Source organism: Anolis sagrei, chromosome X (genome assembly GCF_037176765.1).
Source record: "Anolis sagrei isolate rAnoSag1 chromosome X, rAnoSag1.mat, whole genome shotgun sequence".
Lineage (NCBI taxonomy): Eukaryota > Metazoa > Chordata > Lepidosauria > Squamata > Dactyloidae > Anolis > Anolis sagrei.
The window spans coordinates 48520942-48539305 of record NC_090034.1 but is presented as its reverse complement, the minus strand read 5'-3'; the positions used below and the strand labels follow the sequence as shown (position 1 = coordinate 48539305).

The 18364-nt window shown below is 46.4% G+C and overlaps 1 protein-coding gene across 1 annotated transcript; it reads right to left on the bottom strand.

The window, feature by feature from the left end:
- Window position 1: 1 nt before the first annotated feature.
- Window positions 2-7849, bottom strand: RNF215 (ring finger protein 215). Its single transcript, XM_060785313.2, has 10 exons — window positions 7520-7849; window positions 3518-3649; window positions 3342-3413; window positions 3161-3246; window positions 1963-2017; window positions 1772-1876; window positions 1364-1480; window positions 1030-1170; window positions 477-579; window positions 2-397 (listed from the first exon to the last, which is right to left on the bottom strand). The coding sequence occupies exons 1-10, from the start codon at window positions 7811-7813 to the stop codon at window positions 375-377; spliced, it is 1128 nt and encodes a 375-aa protein (XP_060641296.2). The 5' UTR covers window positions 7814-7849; the 3' UTR covers window positions 2-374.
- Between the last annotated feature and the right edge of the window lie 10515 nt (window positions 7850-18364).

Genomic DNA, 18364 nt, shown 5'->3' with positions numbered 1-18364 from the left:
ATCCTTTTGTGCCAGATTTGTTTTATTAGTATAGCTGGAGGTGGGGTTTGTGGCCCCTCCTTCTCTCTAATAATAATAGTAATAATAGTAATAATAAATTAGTATAAATAAACCACCGAACCCACCCACAACTCCAAGATGCCGAAGCCATGGCAACTCAGGTCCTTTTCCCGTCATAGGGAGACATAGTCCAAGGGGGATAACAGCACCAAGGGGTTTGTCCAAGGCGGAGATATGAGCGAGCGAACCCAAGAAGAGACAAAACACATTGGAGACACATCCACACATTGCCTGTCCTTCTGTGGCAAGGCAGCGGCTTCAACCATGTTGGCCAAAGCCTCATGGGAAGCCCTTAAGGACAGGCAGCCATCTTGCTAGCTCTCCTGGAAGCGATTTCCTGGAAGGGGAAGGAGATGGCAGTCATTTTGTGAGGAGATTGAGGGGCCAGGAAAGGAACAAAAGTCTCCTCTACTTACCTAAAATGTTGTGTTTGCAAAGAGGGCAGGTTTGGTGCAAAAGGAGCCACGGATCTACGCAGTCGCGGTGAAATTCATGCAAACACGGCAGCACCCGGAGACACTAACAAAATGAGTATCAATTGAGAGAAATATAAGGTACTGCCATATCTGAATGGGCCACTGGGAGGAATTAGAGAGAGTGTTCCTGAATAAAGTACAATATCTGAGCTGCCCGCTTGGAGGAACTAGAGAACTTCCCAATTACAAACAAATATACAAACAAACAAATACACAGATACAGAGATATATGGCTTGAAAACAATCCAAGTGAAAAAGATATAGGAGTCTTAGGCTGGATCTATACTATATCCCAGGATCTGATCTGCTTTGAACTAGATTATATGAGTCTATACTGCCAGAAAATCCAGGATAAGATAATTAGGGATCAGATCCTGGGATATAGGGCAGTGTAGATCCAGCCTTAGTGGACAACAACCAGTGGCATGAGCCAACTGTGCGATGTGGTGACAAAAAAGGCCAATGCGATTCTACGATTTCCCTCCTGTGTTACCTGATTCTTATGAAACTGGTCCAAGCAGACGGCGCAGCAGTCAATCTCGTGAGCCCAGCTACGAGGCAGCTTCCCTGGTGGATGGTAGCGGCGCGTTTTTAGCGCCGACAGCCTTCGTGCCACGTGCTGTTTGAGATCCGGCTGTGGGTGGGGGGGGGGGGGGGGGGGAAGAACTGCATTAACTGTCTTAAGGTGCAGTATCTGAACTGGACACCGAGGGGAGCTAGAGAGTCTTCCTGTATAATACAATGTCTGAACTGGCCACTTGGGGGAACTAGAGCATTCCTGAACTTTCAAATTAACAATATGGTAAATAACTTGAGCTCAGGCCCACCTCTGGGTCTTGCTCCCTATGGTCGTGCCGGGACTGCCGCTGAGCCTGCAGGACCAGCCCTGTGCACAGGATCAAGGCGATGAGCAAGATGGCGTTCCACAGCTGCTGGAGGTACTTCTGCAACAAGAGTTAGAAAAAGGGGTGCCATGGTCCTACAACACCCGTAGAAGTAGATAGTGTTATGATGAATAAGAATAATTTAATTTTTGCTGAGTGTCAGGGGTTGCAACATCTGAACTGGCAGCTTGAGGAAAACAGAGAATGTTCTCAATAACTTGCAATATCTGAACTGGTCACTTGGAGGAGCTAGAGAGAATGTTCCCAATAATAATACAGGTAATACTGATGCCGCCACAGTAACAAGCAGAATTAAGCAAGTAATTCCTTTAGAAAAATAACTCCACAAACCTGGACTCTGGAGCTGTTCTCTCCTGTGCAGATGACTCCCTGCCACTCACCATAGAGGCCCCCCCGGGAGAGCCCACATGTGGACCAGAGAGTCAGTGTCACCCCCTAAACATATGTAAGAAAAAAATAGGAAGAATTACTTTTTGGACCCAGCGCCCCACCACATCCCTCTCCCCACAATGATCACATACCACATTATCCAACAATACTGCCTGGTAAGTAATCTTCGCTGTGGCCCGAAGTCCTCTGAAGGTAGAAAAAAAGGAAGAGAGTTTGGCTTCCATCAATCCTTTCTCCAGGAGGGAGACAAGTACACAGAATTCCTCAGTTTTCCAACAGAAGTTACCACAGAGTTGCCCTGGAGAACCTAGAGAATGAGGTAGCAAGACTCTTCCAACTTCCACCTGAGGTTGAACACAGCAATGTCCTCTTTAGGAATCTCTAGGTCTTCCAGCATGATTCTTTTGGACTTCCACCAAAAGTCTCAACCATAGAGTCACTCTGGAGGACCTAGAAAATCCTAGAGGTGTGTTCTCTGTAGGTCCTCCAGCACGATTCTATCAAGGTTGACTATAAAGTTGTCCTGGATGACCAGTCCATCCTAGGAGGGTTATCTCAAGGAATCTATTAGTCCTCCAACATGGCTCTACTAGACTTCCACGAAAGCTTGATCATATAATCACACTAGAGGACCTAAAAATCTCAGAGAAGTGTTCTCTAAGAATCTTTAGATCCTCCTGCATGAGTCTATGGAAGTTAACTATACAATTTTCCTGGAAGACCTCAAGATACTCTAGGAATCTCTTGGTCTTCTAGCATGATTTGATTGAAGTTGACCACAGAGTTGTCCTGGAGGACCTAGAGATACTCAGAGAAGCCCTCTCTAGGAATCTCTTCATCCTCCAGCATGACTCCATCAGCCTTCCACCAGAAGTTGAACACAGAGTCACCTAGAGGACTCAGATAATCGTAGGCGGGTTCTTTCTAGGAATCTCTAGTTCCTCTGTCATGACTGGATGCTGACCACAGTGTTGTCCTGGAGGACCTAGAGATTCCCAGAAAAGTCTTCTCTCTAAGAATCTCTTCCATTGTGACTCTACTGGACTTCCACCAGAGGCTTTTCTATAGGAATGTCAAGATTCTCCAGCACAACTTTATTGGACCTCTGTTGGAAGCTGACCATGGAGTCAACCAGGAAGACCAAGACAATCCTAAGAGGGTTCTCTGTAGGGGCTTCTAAGTCCTTCAGGAAGAATCTATAGATACTGATCATAAAGTTGCCCTGGAGGACCTAGGAGAATGTTCTCTAGGTCATCCAGCATGACTCTATGGAAGCTGACCACAGGGTTTTCCTGGAGGACCTAGAGAGAGCAGCCCATCCGGACATACCGCAGTAGGGCTCCAAAGAGCTTGGTCACGTTCTCCGAAGTCTGGACCAGGACCACGGGTTTGGACAGGACTTGAGACACATCCAACTGACGGGTACAAAAGAGAGGGCTGGTCAATGCCATCCAGGAGAACCCCAAATGTGTCCTGTGTCCCATAGGGCCAAGTCCAGGGCCAGGCCTACCTCCCGGAGGGCGTTCTGGTTCAGGGCCAGGATAAGGAGGGCCGAGGCGCCCAGGACCAGGGCACGCTTCATCTGTGGGAAAGAAGCCGGAGGGGAAAGACGTCAGAAGGGCAGCCCTCTCCCAAAGACATGGCCTCTGAAGGAAGGAAGGGAGGAGGGAAGGGCTGGGTCCTCACCTTGCTGACCACAGCTGAGGTGAAGGACTCCTCCTTGGCAACACATCGAGGGGCCTCTGCCTGATCCTCACCAACAGGGACCACCCCGATCCAGCTGTCTTCCTCCTCCACTTTGGGGTCGGCATCCCCCACCTGGGGAAAAGATGGTCGCTGCCATCAGATCAAGTGACCAGGAGCCCTTTCTGACCAACCTTTCTCCATCAAAAGGTCTCAAAAAGCCACTCCAGGCCATTCTTTGTATGCTGCAGCTTTATCATAGGGTCATAATGGTTTCAGAGCTGCTTTAGGAGTCAATATGTGTGGGGAAATGGGGTCTACATACCCCAAAATAGGGGGTGACCCTGAAGTACACATGGGGGTAACAACAACAACAACAACAGGAAGTGGATATGTAGCAAGGAATTGACACTGATGATGAAGAAGAAAATAATATCATCATCATGGGGGTGAAGCTGAAGCAGACCCTTATGATGATACTATTAATTATGATAACAATAGGAAGTAGATATGGAGCAAGGGGTTAGCTCTGAACAAGACATAATAATAATAATAATAATAATGTCATCATTGAGGGGAGAAAAGCAGACCCCATACCTGAAAAAGAGATTATACGTAATAGTAAATAATAGTAATATAATAATTTAAAAAATGGAGCTGGGGTTAATTCTGTGCTTTTCCTGCATGGCAGGGGGTTGGACTAGATGGTCCATGTGGTCTCTTCCAACTCCATGATTCTATGGAGCCATAATATTTATATTAATAATAATAACAATAATAATACTAGATGGAGGAAGGGGTTGACTTAGAAGTAGCCATGGGGCATGATTAGTAATATTAATAACAACAGGAGGTCAACATGGAGGAAGATGTTGGCTCTAAAGGAGCTCATAATACTGTAATAATATCATGTATGGGAAGCAAAAGCAGACCACACACCCAAAGGAGCGATAATTACTACTACTACTACTACTACTACTAATAATAATAATAATAATAATAATAGATGGAGGAGGGGTTGACCTAGAAGTAGAAGTAGCCATGGGGGATGAGTAAAATATACGTTCACAATTCTTATGACTATACATTTCCCCCCTCTTATTTTCAAGTTGTTGGTTTTGACCTATAAAGCCCTCCATGGCTTTGGTCCAGGTTACTTGAGACACCATGTCCCCCGACACCGACCAGGTAAACCTTGAAGGTTTAGTAAGGAGACCCTCATTTCCACACAGCCCAAGGCCAACATGCATTTAAAAACCACTAGAGAAGGCACATTCCTGGGGGCGGCTCCAAAGCTATGGAACTCGCTGCTGGAGGATATTAGATTGGCTCCCGCCCTCATGTTATTTAGGAAAGGTGTGAAGACTTTTCTTGTTGAAGCAGCTTTTCATAGAATCATAGAGTTGGAAGAGACCTCATGGGCCATCCAGTCTAACCCCCTGCCAAAAAGCAGGAAAACTGCATTCAAAGCAATTAAATTAATGGCACTTTACGGTCGTTTGGGGAATTTTAGATGGATTTTAACTTTTCACGTTTATAATATGGAAGTTGCTAAGGAGCATTCTTAGAACCTTCTTATCTGCTTTTAGTCAATGCTTTTATTTATTGGAGTCGATTTTTACCCTGCTTTCCTGCTGCACCACGGCAAGACTCAAAGTGGCTAACAATACATAAAGAAAATACAAAGTAAAAATTAAAGCAGATTCCCTATTTACAAATATACATATTTACAACCATTAATTAACCCCATTGGGAGCCAATATCCCATCTTCTTGGATCTAGAGCAGTGGTTCTCAACCTGTGGGTCACCAGATGTTTTGGCCTTCAGATCCCAGAAGTCCTAACAACTGGTAAACTGGCTAGGATTTTGGGGAGTTGTAGGTCAAAACACCTGGGGACCCAAGGGTTTAGAACAGGGGTCCCCAAACTAAGGCCCGGGGGCCGGATACGGCCCTCCAAGGTCATTTACCCGGCCCTCGCTCAGGGTCAACCTAAGTCTGAAATGACTTGAAAGCACACAACAACAACAACAACCCTATCTCATCAGCCAAAAGCAGGGCCACACCTCCCACTGAAATACTAATAAGTTTATATTTGTTAAAATTGTTCTTCATTTTAATTATTGTATTGTTTTTAAGTGTCTTTTGCATTACAAATGAGATATGTGCAGTGTGTATAGAAATTAATTCATGTTTTTTTCAAATTATAATCCGGCCCTCCAACAGTTTGAGGGACTGTGGGCTGGCCCTCTGTTTAAAAAGTTTGTGGACCCCTGGTTTAGAACCACTGATCTAGAGAGACCCGTGGTCCAGCTACAATTTTAATTTCCCCCAAAGGCCTGTTCAAGCATGAAAGTTTTCACTAGTTTCCTAAATGATAAAAGAGTGGGGGCGGCCCTGATTTCTCTAGTGCAGGGGTCCTCAAACTACGGCCCAAGGGCCAGATACGGCCCTCCAAGGTCATTTACCCAGCCCTCGCTCAGGGTCTGAAATGACTTGAAAGCACACAACAACAACAATCCTATCTCATCAGCCAAAAGCAGGCCCACACTTCCCACTGAAATACTAATAAACTTACATTTGTTAATATTGTTCTTCATTTTAATTATTGTACTGTTTTAAAAGTGTTTTTGCATTACAAATAAGATATGTGCAGTGTACATAGGAAATCATGTTTTTTTCAAATTATAATTCGGCCCTCCAACAGTTTGAGGGGCTGTGACCTGGCCCTCTGTTTAAAAAGTTTGAGGATCCCTGCTCTAGTGCGGCCTTTCCAGAAAAGGTCCCTTCTTAAGTAGTTTTAAGCTGCATTTGGGATGGGTGTAGAGGTGTCAGCAGTCCCTCCCCACTTGATCGAAGTTGCCTTCCAGGTACATAGTAGGAGATACGCTGTTTCAAGTATCCTGGCCCAAGGCTGTAAAGGGCTTCACAGGTTATCCAGCTTCTGTTTAAAAGCTTCCAAAGAGGGAGCCTCCACCACACTCCGAGGCAGAGAGTTCCACTGCTGAACAGCTCTCACAGTCAGGAAGTTCTTCCTAATGTTCAGATGGAATCTCCTTTCTTGTAGTTTGAAGCCATTGTTCCGCGTCCTAGTCTCCAAGGAAGCAGAAAACAAGCTAGCTCCCTCCTCCCTGTGACTTCCTCTTGCGTATTTATACATGGATATCATAGATCCTCTCAGCCTTCTCTTCTTCAGGCTAAACATGCCCAGCTCCTTAAGCCACTCCTCATAGGGCTTCTTCTCCAGACCCTTGATCATTTTAGTCGCCCTCCTCTGGACACATTCCAGCTTGTCAATATCTCTCTTGAATTGTGGTGCCCAGAATTGGACACAATATTCCAGGTGTGGTCTAACCAAGGTGGAATAGAGGGGTAGCATGACTTCCCTAGTAGGTCTTCTTAAAGCTGGAGAAGGGAGAGAGAAAGTAGACCTCTGAGCTATAAGGAGAAAGTAGGCCTTTCTCAGATCTAGACACTATGCTCCTATTGATGCAGGCCAAAATCCCATTGGCTTTTTTTGCCGCCACATCACATTGTTGGCTCATGTTTACTTTTTCCTTTCTCCAGCTCTGAGAAAGGCCTACTTTCTCCTTATAGCTCGGAGGTCTACTTTCTCTCTCCCTTCTCCAGCTTTAAGAAGACCTACTACAGTATTTTTGCTCTTCCCTAACTCTGAGAAGATCTATGACGTTCTCCCTTCTCCAGCTCTGAGAAGATCTACGATAAGAAGACTTGTTACTTTTTCTTTTCTCCAGCTCTTGAGAAAGGCCTACTTTCTCCTTCCTATAGTTCTGGGGTCTAATTTCTTTCTCCCTTTCTCCAGCTCTAAGAAGACCTACTATTTTTGCCTTCTTTCTCCCTTCTCTAGCTCTGAGAAGCTCGAGGGCTTTCTCCCTTCTCCAGCTGGGCAAAGACGGCAACAACAATAACAACAAACAAAACAGGCAGAGCAGCAAACCAGCGAGGAGGCCTGGCTGTCGCTCTGGAAGTCGGAAAGGGCTCTCACCAGGACCAGGCTCCCCCGGATAGAGGCTTCCTCCTGGGCTCCTTCCTCCTGCTGCTGCTCGGTCGAGAGCCAGGCGCCGCGCAAAGCCAAGGCGGAGGAGGAGGCCGGCTCGCCCTGCGCGCCTCCCGCCTGGCCCAGGAGCACGGCCTCCACGCGGGCCTCTCCACCCCCGGCGCCGGCGGAGGCCAGAAGGCCGCCCAAGTGACCCAGCAGGCAGGAGAGCAGCACCGGAGCCCGGAACGGGGCCCAGCAGCACAGCAGCGAGGCCGGTACCGCCGCTCTCAGGGCCGCCATCACAGCGGAAGCCAAGAAGGAAGCCAGGCAGGCAACCAAACAAGCACACAGGAAGGCCCGCCCCCGGAACCAAGACCAACCATCGAGTTGGAAGAGAGCCCTCCCGGTCAAGGCCAGCAAGGCCCACACAATCAAGGAAGGAATCAATCCGTCCCAGAGTTGGAAAGGGACCTCAAAAGCCACCCTATCTGACCCCGTTCTGCCAGGAAGGAGGGCACCATCGAATCCCTCCCGACATCGAATCCCTCCCGACAGATGGCCGTCCTTCTTTAAAAACTTCCAGAGAAGGGAGTCTCTCGTAATCACCATCAAAGATGATGATGATGATGATGATAATATTCTAGCTTTGGGACCCCACAAGGCCATCCAGTCTGACCCCATTCCGCCAGGAAGGAAGGCACCATCGAATCCCTCCCGACAGATGGCCGTCCTTTCCTTCTTTAAAGACGTCCAGAGAGGGGAGTCTCCCATCATCACCATAAAAATGATGATGATGATAATGATAATTATTATTATAATTATATTCTACAGTTGGAACCCTCAAAAGCCATCCAGTCTGACCCCATTCCGCCAGGAAGGCACCATCGAATCCCTCCCGACAGATGGCTGTCCTTTCCTTCTTTAAAGATGTCCAGAGAGGGGAGTCTCCCATCATCACCATCAAAGATGATGATGATAATATTCTAGCTTTGGGACCCCACAAGGCCATCCAGTCTGACCCCATTCCGCCAGGAAGGAAGGCACCATCGAATCCCTCCCGACAGATGGCCGTCCTTTCCTTCTTTAAAGATGTCCAGAGAGAGGAGTCTCCCTTTATCACCATCAAAGATGATGATGATAATATTCTAGCTTTGGGACCCCACAAGGCCATCCAGTCTGACCCCATTCCGCCAGGAAGGAAGGCACCATCGAATCCCTCCCGACAGATGGCCGTCCTTTCCTTCTTTAAAGACGTCCAGAGAGGGGAGTCTCCCATCATCACCATCAAAGATGATGATGATGATGATGATGATAATAATATTCTAGAGTTGGGACCCTCAAAGGTCATCCAGTCTGACCCCATTCCGCCAGGAAGGCACCATCGAATCCCTCCCAACAGATGGCCGTCCTTTCCTTCTTTAAAGATGTCCAGAGAGGGGAGTCTCCCATCATCACCATCAAAGATGATGATGATAATATTCTAGAGTTGGGACCCCACAAGGCCATCCAGTCTGACCCCATTCCACCAGGAAGGAAGGCACCATCGAATCCCTCCCGACAGATGGCCGTCCTTCTTTAAAGACGTCCAGAGAGGGGAGTCTCCCATCATCACCATGAAAGATGATGATGATAATATTCTAGAGTTGGGACCCCACAAGGCCATCCAGTCTGACCCCATTCCACCAGGAAGGAAGGCACCATCAAATCCCTCCCGACATATGGCCCCCCAGCCTCTCCTTCACTATAATAGATTCCCATAGTTGGAAAGGGACCTCAAAAAGCCATCCAGCCTGACCCCGTTCTGCCAGGAATGAAGGCACTTTCTAATTCCTTCCTGACACATGGCCACCCAGTCCTTCCTTAAAGATGTCCAGAGAGGGAAGGAGTCGTCCATCATCATCAAAGATGATGATTATGATGATTATATTCTACAGTTCGGACCAAAGGCCACCCGGTCTGACCTCATTCCAACAAGCAGGAAGGCACCATCTAATCCCACATGATAGATGGCCAGACAGTCTCTCCCTAAAGATTTCCAGAGGAGACGTCCATTGTCGTTGTCATCAATTGTTGTTGTTGTTGTTGTTGAATCATAGAGTTAGAAGGGCACCCCAAAGACCATCCACTCCAACCCAGTGCTATACAGAAACACACAATAAATAACTGAACGATTCAGTTCATTCATCATAGACTAATAGACTAATAGAGTTGGAAGGCACTCCCAAAGGTCAATACCTTTGATACCATAGACCATGGTATCCTTCTGGATCGCCTCACAAGGATGGGTCTTGGAGGGACTGTTCTGCAGTGGCTCCAGTCCTTTCTGGAGGATTGTACCCAGAAGGTGGTGTTGGGGGACTCCTGCTCGGCCATTGTCCTGTGGGGTCCCACAGGGCTTAGTTTTGTCCCTGATGTTGTTTAACATCTACATGAAGCCATTGGGTGAGATCATCCAGAGTTTTGGAGTTTGATGCCATCTGTACACAGATGACGTCCAACTCTATTACTCCTTTCCACCTGCTGCTAAGGAGGCTGTTCAGGTCGTGAACCGGTGCTTGCCGGCTGTGATGGTCTGGATGAGGGTGAACAAACTGAAGTTGAATCCTGACAAGACAGAGGTCCTCCTGGTCAGTCACAAGGCTGAACAGGGTATATAGGGTTACAGCCTGAGCTGGATAGGGTTACACTCCCCTTGAAGGCGCAGATTCGCAGCTTGGGGGTCCTCCTGGATTCATTGGTGAGCTTGGAACCTCAGGTTGCGGTGGTGGTTCGGCGGGCTTTCAAACAATTAAAATTTCACAACCTCTGAGGATGCCTGCCATAGATGCAGGCGAAATGTCATGCTTTTAGAACATGGGCGTATAGCCCGAAAAACCTTCAACAACCCAATTAAAACTTGTGTGCCAGTTGCACACAAGTTTGCTTCCCAAGTCAGTTGCTTCCCAAGTCATACCTTGGGAAGTCAGACTTGGCGATGGTGGTCCATGCTCTTGTTATATCCAGGTTAGACTACTGCAGTGCACTTTATGCGGGGTTGCCTTTGAAGACTGTTCAGAAGCTTCAAATAGTCCAGTGAGAAGCAGCCAAGTTAATAATTGGGGCGGCATACAGGGAGCATACAACTCCCAAGTTACATCAGCTCCACTGGCTGCCTGTTTGCTACTGGGCACAATTCAAAATGCTAAACAGCCCCGGGCCAATTTACTGGTCCAAACACATTTCCCTTTACAAACCATTGCAAAGACTAAGATCTTCTAGGGAGGCCCTGCTCTTGGTCCCGCCACCATCACAGGTGCGTTTGGCAGGGACAAGAGAGAGAGAGAGAGAGAGGGCCTTCTCAGTGATTGCCCCCCTGTTATGGAACTCCCTTCCTTGTGAGATTAGATCAGCCCCCTCCCTCCCTCCTGTCCTTCAGAAAGATAGTAAAAACTTGGCTGTGGGACCAAGCCTTTGGGGCAGTGCAATAAGCCAATAATACAAACCTACTCTGCTGATCGGAGCCAGCATGGTGTCTTGAGATGGTTATAAACAGCTGATTTTAAAGTAGATATGAGTGATTTTAATGTTTGTGTATATTTATAGTTTTATGTCCTGGCACTGAATGTTTGCTATATATATATATATATATATATATATTCCTCCGCCCTTTTCCCCTGCTGGGTGAGAAGGGCAGAATATAAATGTTTTAAATAAATACATACATACACATAGATAAATAAAGGGATCCTAGAGTTGGAAGGGACTCATGAAGGTCATCTAGACCAAACCCATTCCTGCTATAAAGGAAGGTACAATGACCGAACAAATGAATGGATCACAGAATCATAGTGTTAGAAGGGAACCTAAAGGCCATCCACTCTGACTTCATTCCTGCCAGGCAGAAAGACATCATCTAATCCCTCCTGACGGATGGCCATACAGCCTCTCCTTAATAAGGATAATTATAATAACCATACAATCAAAGATTCCTAGAATTGGAAAGGACCCTCAAAAGCCATCCGACCCCATTCTGCCAGGTAGAAAGGTACCACCTAATCCCTCCTGACAGATGCCCATCCAGCCTGTGCCTAAAGACCTCCAGAAAAGGAAGGCAATTCCATCACACTCTCGCTTTTCCATCCAAGCCAATGTGTGTTCAGGAGCCAGTTTTATGGCCCTGTGTCAATATGCACAGGCTTGCAGGTCTTAATGGGATAGGAAGTCCCATTGACACGCATTAGGGTTGAGTAAACAACTGATAAGAAACGTCTCCTCTTCTCCAATGAAATCTCCAGTTTCTTTGAAACCATTTCCCCAAAAGGTGAATAAATGTATAGCTAAAGAAAAGAGGTAAGGGTAAGTCCAAGAGCAAAGTTTCCTTTCGCTCCTGATCCAAAGGCTCTGCAATCTTTGATCTTGCTTTCGAAAGACCTGGATAAGGATCTGATCCTTGTTAGGCAGAGAGGGCACCGAGAGAGAAGCCCAAAGCTCACTAAAGACATGGCTGATAATAATGCAATCGCTTGCCTAACCCTTTATTATGGATTAAATCCTAAGGCACCTCCCTTGATAAGCTTCTTACAATCCTAGAGTTGAAAGGAGCCCCTAAAGGTCATTCTGTCCAGTCCCCTTCTGTCTTTGTGGTAGATACAACCCAAGCCCTCTCGACAGATGGCCATCCAAGCCTGTTTACAATCCATAACACAGACATATTGCTTGCAATCTCCTTTGGGATGAGGTAAGGTCAAGCCACAATGGCAAGGTGTCCGACTTTCACAATTTACAAGGGAGGTGCCTTTATTCCTCATGCAATCCATTCGCCCACTTCTCTCTCTTTGAAACTTGCGAAAAGGTGTAGCCACGTCCTTGTTGTTGTTGTTGTTGTGTGCTGTGGGAGGCAAATGTGCAACTGTCAATTGATCCAGGTCTTAAGCTTTAAGGGGTGGTTTCTAATCAGGGAGCCTCAAGTCTGATTTCACTGCCTCCAAATCTGGAGGTGGAGGATCAATTTGGGATGGAAACTGAAGGCTGAAATGACATTGCCCTCTATCCCAGGATCAGATCCCAGAATATTTGCTTTGAACTGGATTATATCAGTTTTCAATTACTGATAATCCGGGATCGGATTGTGGGATACAGAGCAGTATAGAAGGAGCCTAAGACACCGACTCTCTGCCCAAATGGGTTTCAGTCTCTTTGGTGGGAAATCAATGGCAGCCTGGTGGGGTTTGACAATATTGGAGAGGATACATAAACGAAGGAGGTGAAACAGAGGGTCTTCCCTCATCTACTATAAGAAGTCTTGGGACGACAACTCCCACCCTCCTCCATGGACTACAGGTGGAAGATGGGGTCAACCAGACTCTCCCTTTCATTATCAAGGGTCTTGGGATGACAATTCCCATCATCCTCCATAGGACAGAGGTGGAAGGCCTCTCTTGCCCACGAGAAGAGGTGTTAGGACTACAACTCCCATCATCTTCCATAGGCCAGAGGTAGAACCATGGGGTCACCCAGCCTCTTCTCCCACTGTAAGAAGTGTTGAGACTACAACTCCCATCACCCTCCATGAGATAGAGGTGAAAGGCCTGTTGCCCATGAGAAGAGGTGTTGGGACTACAACTCCCATCATCCTCCATCATGGAATAGAGGGGGGCACATGGGGTCAACCAGGCTCCTCTCTCCCACTATAAACAGTGTAGGGACTACAACTCCCATCACCTGCCATAGGAAAGAGGTGGAAGCATGGGGTCAACCAGACACTCCCCTTCATGATCAAAAGCCTTGGGACTACAACTCCAATCGCCCGCCATGAACACAGCCAATGTTCAAAATGAATCAGAGTCTGACACACTAAAGGTGGCTCCATCTTGAGAGAGGTTGGCCGACCCATTGCTCACTTGGCTTGGGCTCAAGGGCCATTGATCTCACATCGGTTTCCCATTGCAAACCAGGAATTCGAAGGCCAGGCTGTTGTTCATATCCTTGCCCCAAATAACGAGAAGGGGGGGGGGAGAGACTGATCAATCAATTAATGTGTTTCCAGAGCTGTATTGACTTTCCTCCTTTAAAAAAACAAACAGGCAGCTTTCCACCGGGTCTGAAAGTCAAGAGTCCAAGGCCACAATGTGCAGGGAGACACTGCCTGGCAAAAGCGCCATCTCCCCAGGCCTCCTTTCATCTGGATGATGCTTATATCATTCTGTCTTTTATTTCTTATCTTCATGATGACCAACAGCCTGCCTTCCTTTTGCCTAAAACCAGGACTCAAAAGTGGCTTCTCAATGGAAGGAAATACCACGTCATTGGGTGGCAACTCCCAGCATTCCTCATCTGTTTTTAATCTGATTTTATGCCAAGATATTTCAAGTATATTTCGCTCCTGTTTCCCCCTCTGATTTTCTGATTAAAATGAAAATATATTTCAACCATATTTTGTACCTGTTTTTCCTGGAACTTTATACACACACACACACACGATATTTCTATCCCGCTTTTTTCGAACCCGAAGGTGACTCCAGGTGGCTTACAACCAGGCAGCAATTCAGTGCCTAACAATTTACAGTTAACAGAATTAAACACATACACACACAAGGAAAAGGGAAGAGGGGCCAACCAAGGGCAAGATGGTTGGATGGCATCCTTGAAGTGACCGGTTTGACCTTGAAGGAGCTGGGAGTGGTGACCACCGACATACTCGTTTGTGGGATTAACATAACTCAAAAACAACTGAATGAATTGACACCAAATTTGAACACTACATCCCTAACAGACTAAGGTGTGATAATCAGTCATAAAACCCCGCAAAAAGAAGTGGAAAGGACTTTAAAACACAAAAAAGCTAAATGACAATACAGTGCATGAGTGAAAATGTCTCACCTCCCCCTGTGCAAGGGAAAAGAAAACAAAGAGCCACCCCAGCTCTCCTTTGCCCATTCCTGTGCTACAGTCACATCAGAAGGCTGCGGCTCTCAACGGCGGTGGCAGTTGGGAGAAGCAACGAGGAGACCTGAGGGCAATGTGAGGGCACTAACCGTGGAGCCCTTGCTCTGCAGAGAGTGGGGACGCACCTCACTCAAACACAACTCTTTTCTAGCCTATGTCGAGAGGGAAGGAATGAAGGAGGGAAAGGGGAAAGGAAGGAATGAAGGAGAGAAGGAGGGAGGGAAAGAAGGAAGGAAAGAGGGAAGGAAGGAGAGAGAGAAGGAAGGATGGAACCAAAGAGCAAAGGAAGGAAGGAAAGAAAGGTAGAGGAAGAAGAAAGGAGAGTAAGGGGGAAAGAAAGAAAAAGGGGAAAGAAGGAAAGAGGGAGGGAAGGAAGGAGAGAAAGAAAGGAGGAGAGAAAGAGGGAGGGAAGGTTGGCCACAGCAACACGTGGCAGGTACAGCTAGGAAATATATAAATATATATATATATATATATATATATATATATATATATATATATTATATGTGTGTGTATATATATATACATACATACATACCAATCTAGTATGAAAAGCCTTCAGCTCCATATAAGAGCATGGGGGTAGCCTTAGCCTTATATACTTTAAGAAGTGGGTCTAAAGATCCTGGTTGGCTATGATTTTTTAATTTAAGCCATAGATTTGCACATAATCTCACTCTCTGGCTGAGCTCCTTTGATGGCGTGGGAGCCAGGAAAAATGTGTAACAAACCTTTTGTATTGTTATCCCAATACCCCCATTCATATGGGATATATTGTGCATGGTGATCATATCATGATATGAATAAACATAACAGTTTAAATAATGTACCAATAAGGCCTTCTCACAGATCACCCTGAGAATTTGCGGGGTGGGGGTGGGGTGTGAAGCCCCTCAAGGCCCCCTCCCCCCCGGCTACATGCCTGCTCCTAGGCATGTAAAAGTGAAAACTTGCTCTATTGGTTCACCGTCCAGAAACCATCTATGCCTAGGATGTCATTTGCCAAATACCATGATTTTTTACTTCAATTTATCAATAATTAGAGAGTTGATAATCCAATAAGAATTAAATCTCAGCAGCCTATGTAGCCCAACTTGCAAACATGACAATAAAAATCTTGTCATCAGCATATAACAAATGAGTTTTAAGCACCTTAAGCATATTTACCTCTGGGTCCTAGTTTGAAGTATACTTCAGGTTCTGTTATTTATTTATTTATATCCTACTTTTCTCCCATGAGTGGGACTCAAAGCGACAAACAATGATTAAAACGTCAGAAATTACATGACACAAAAGCAAGATAAAACTGATAAACAGATAATACAATTACATAAACCGAAGACGACAAAGTTAATAAATACAACATGGGTTGCTGTGAGTTTTCCGGGCTGTCTGGCCATGTTTCAGAAGCATTTTCTCCTGACGTTTCGCTCACATCTATGGCAGGTATCCTCAGACGTTGTGATGTGTGTTGGAAACTGGGCAAGTGGAGTTCTATAACAGATGTTGTTGTGACCTTGGTTTTGGCTTTCAGTCTCCTGAGGACTGAAGTAACTTGCTATCTGTCCAATAGGTGATTTCCATTCCGGTGGGAAGTCTCCCATCAACAAGATGAAGTATCATAGCAATGAAAATGGAAAATAAGGTTGGGGCAATAACACATTCCTGACTGACACCTGATTCCACTTTAAATGGGTCACTTTGGGAGGCATTGCTGTCCAAGACTGTTGCCATCATGTCATTGTGGAGGAATCGCAGGATGCTCACAAATCTGTCAATTAAGTATATTCAATGACACACACATATCATCATAAAACCACTAACACTCTAGAAATTTATTTATTTATTTAAAGTATTTGTATTCTGCCTTTCTCACCCCGAAGGGGACTCAACATATAAATGGCAAACATTCAATGCCAGGACGTAACTAGACTATACACATACATAAACATTAAAATCTTGTCGTTAAAATCCTCTGTTTAAAACTGTCTCAAACTTCTATATCGAATCTGGTTGGCATAATAAGAATTCCTATCGCTGCCTCATTGCAGTCCCAAAGGCTCGGTCCCAAAGCCAAGTTTTATCATCCTTCTAAAGGACAGGAGGGAAGGGGCTGATCTAATCTCATTAGGAAGTGTGTTTCATAGCTGAGGGGCAATCTCTCTCGTCCCTGCCAATTGTACTTGAGAAAGTGTCGGGACGGAGAGCAGGGCCTCCACGGAAGATCTTAATCTCCACAGTAGTTCATAAAGGGAGATACGTTCAGACAGGTAAATTGGCCTGGGGCTGTTTAGTGTTTTATAGGCCAAAGCCAGCACTTTGAATTGTGCCTGGTAGCAAACTGGCAGCCAGTGGAGCTGGCGTAACATGAGAGCTGTGTGCTCCCTGTATGCCGCCCCAGTTATTAATCTGGCTGCCTCTTGTTGGACTATTTGAAGCTTCTGGACAGTTTTCAAAGGCAACCCCACGTAGAGCGTGTTGCAGTAGTCTATCCTGGATGTAACAAGAACGTGGACCATTGTGGCCAAGTCTGACTTCCCAAGGTAAGGGCACAACTGGCACACAAGTTTTAATTCTGCGAAAGCCTGCCTAGCCACCACTGCAACCTGAGGTTCCAGGCTCAGTGATGAAACCAGGAGGAATCCCAAGCGGTGAATCTGCACATTCAAGGGGAGTCTAACCCCATCCAGCTCAGGGGAGTGTAACCCTATACCCTGTTCGGCCTTGTGACTGACCAGGAGGACCTCTGTCTTGTCTGGATTCAACTTCAATTTGTTCACCCTCATCCAGACCGTCACAGCAGCCAGGCACCGGTTCATGACCTGGATAGCATCCTTAACAGCAGGTGGAAAGGAGTAATAGAGTTGGACATCATCTGCATACAGATGGCATCGAACTCCAAAACTCCAGATGATCTCATCCAACAGCTTCATGTAGATGTTAAACAACATGGGTGACAAAACAGAGCCCTGTGGGACCCCACAGGACAATGGCTGTGGGGCCAAGCAGGAGTCCCCCAACAATACCTTCTGGGTATGATCCTCTGGGAAGGACTAGAGCCATTGCAGAACAGTATCTCCAAGACCCGGGGCCATTTAGGGCTTTATAGGCCAAAGCCAGCACTTTGAATTGTACTCGGTAGCAAACTGGCAGTCAGTGGAGATGGCGTAACATGGGAGTTGTGTGCTCCATGTATGCCACTCCAGTTATTAACCTGGCTGCCTCTCGCTGGACTATTTGAAACGTCTGAGCCATTTTCAAAGGCAGCCCCATGTAGAGCGCATTGCAGTAATCTAAGCTAGATGTGACGAGAGCGTGGACCACCATGGCCAAGTCTGACTTCCCCAGGTATGGGTGCAACCGGCGCACAGGTTTTAATTGTGCGAAATCCTCCCTGGCCACCATTGCAACCTGAGATTCCAGGTTTAGTGATGGGTCCAGGACTCCCAAGCTGTGAACCTGTGCCTTCAAGGGGAGTGTAACCCCATCCAGCACAGGCTGTGACCCTATACCCTGTTCAGGTATAGAAATAATAACAAATAAATGTAAATTAAAATAGTTAAGAGTAGAGACATCACACTGGTAATGAAGATCTGCATAGTCAAAGCAATGGTATTCCCCGTAGTAACCTATGGATGTGAGAGCTGGACCGTAAGGAAGGCTGAGTGAAAGAAGATAGATGCTTTTGAACTGTGGTGTTGGAGGAAAGTTCTGAGAGTGCCTTGGACTGCGAGAAGATCCAACCAGTCCATACTTCAGGAAAGAAAGCCTGATTGCTCATTGGAGGGAAGGACAGTAGAGGCCAAGATGAAGTCCTTTGGCCACATCATGAGAAGACAGGAAAGCTTAGAGAAGACAATGATGCTGGGGGAAATGGAAGGAAAAAAGAAGTGGGGCCAACCAAGGGCAAGATGGATGGATGGCATC

What these genes read in the sequence shown, in the direction of transcription:
- RNF215 (XM_060785313.2), bottom strand. Translation starts at nt 7,813, where the DNA reads ATGGCGGCCCTGAGAGCGGCGGTACCGGCCTCGCTGCTGTGCTGCTGG. An exon ending in CTCTTTGGAGCCCTACTGCG is followed by an intron (nt 2,018 to 3,160) that starts GTATGTCCGGAT and finishes TTCTACCTTCAG; the next exon opens with AGGACTTCGGGCCACAGCGA. An exon ending in ACCAGTTTCATAAGAATCAG is followed by an intron (nt 580 to 1,029) that starts GTAACACAGGAG and finishes TCATTTTGTTAG; the next exon opens with TGTCTCCGGGTGCTGCCGTG.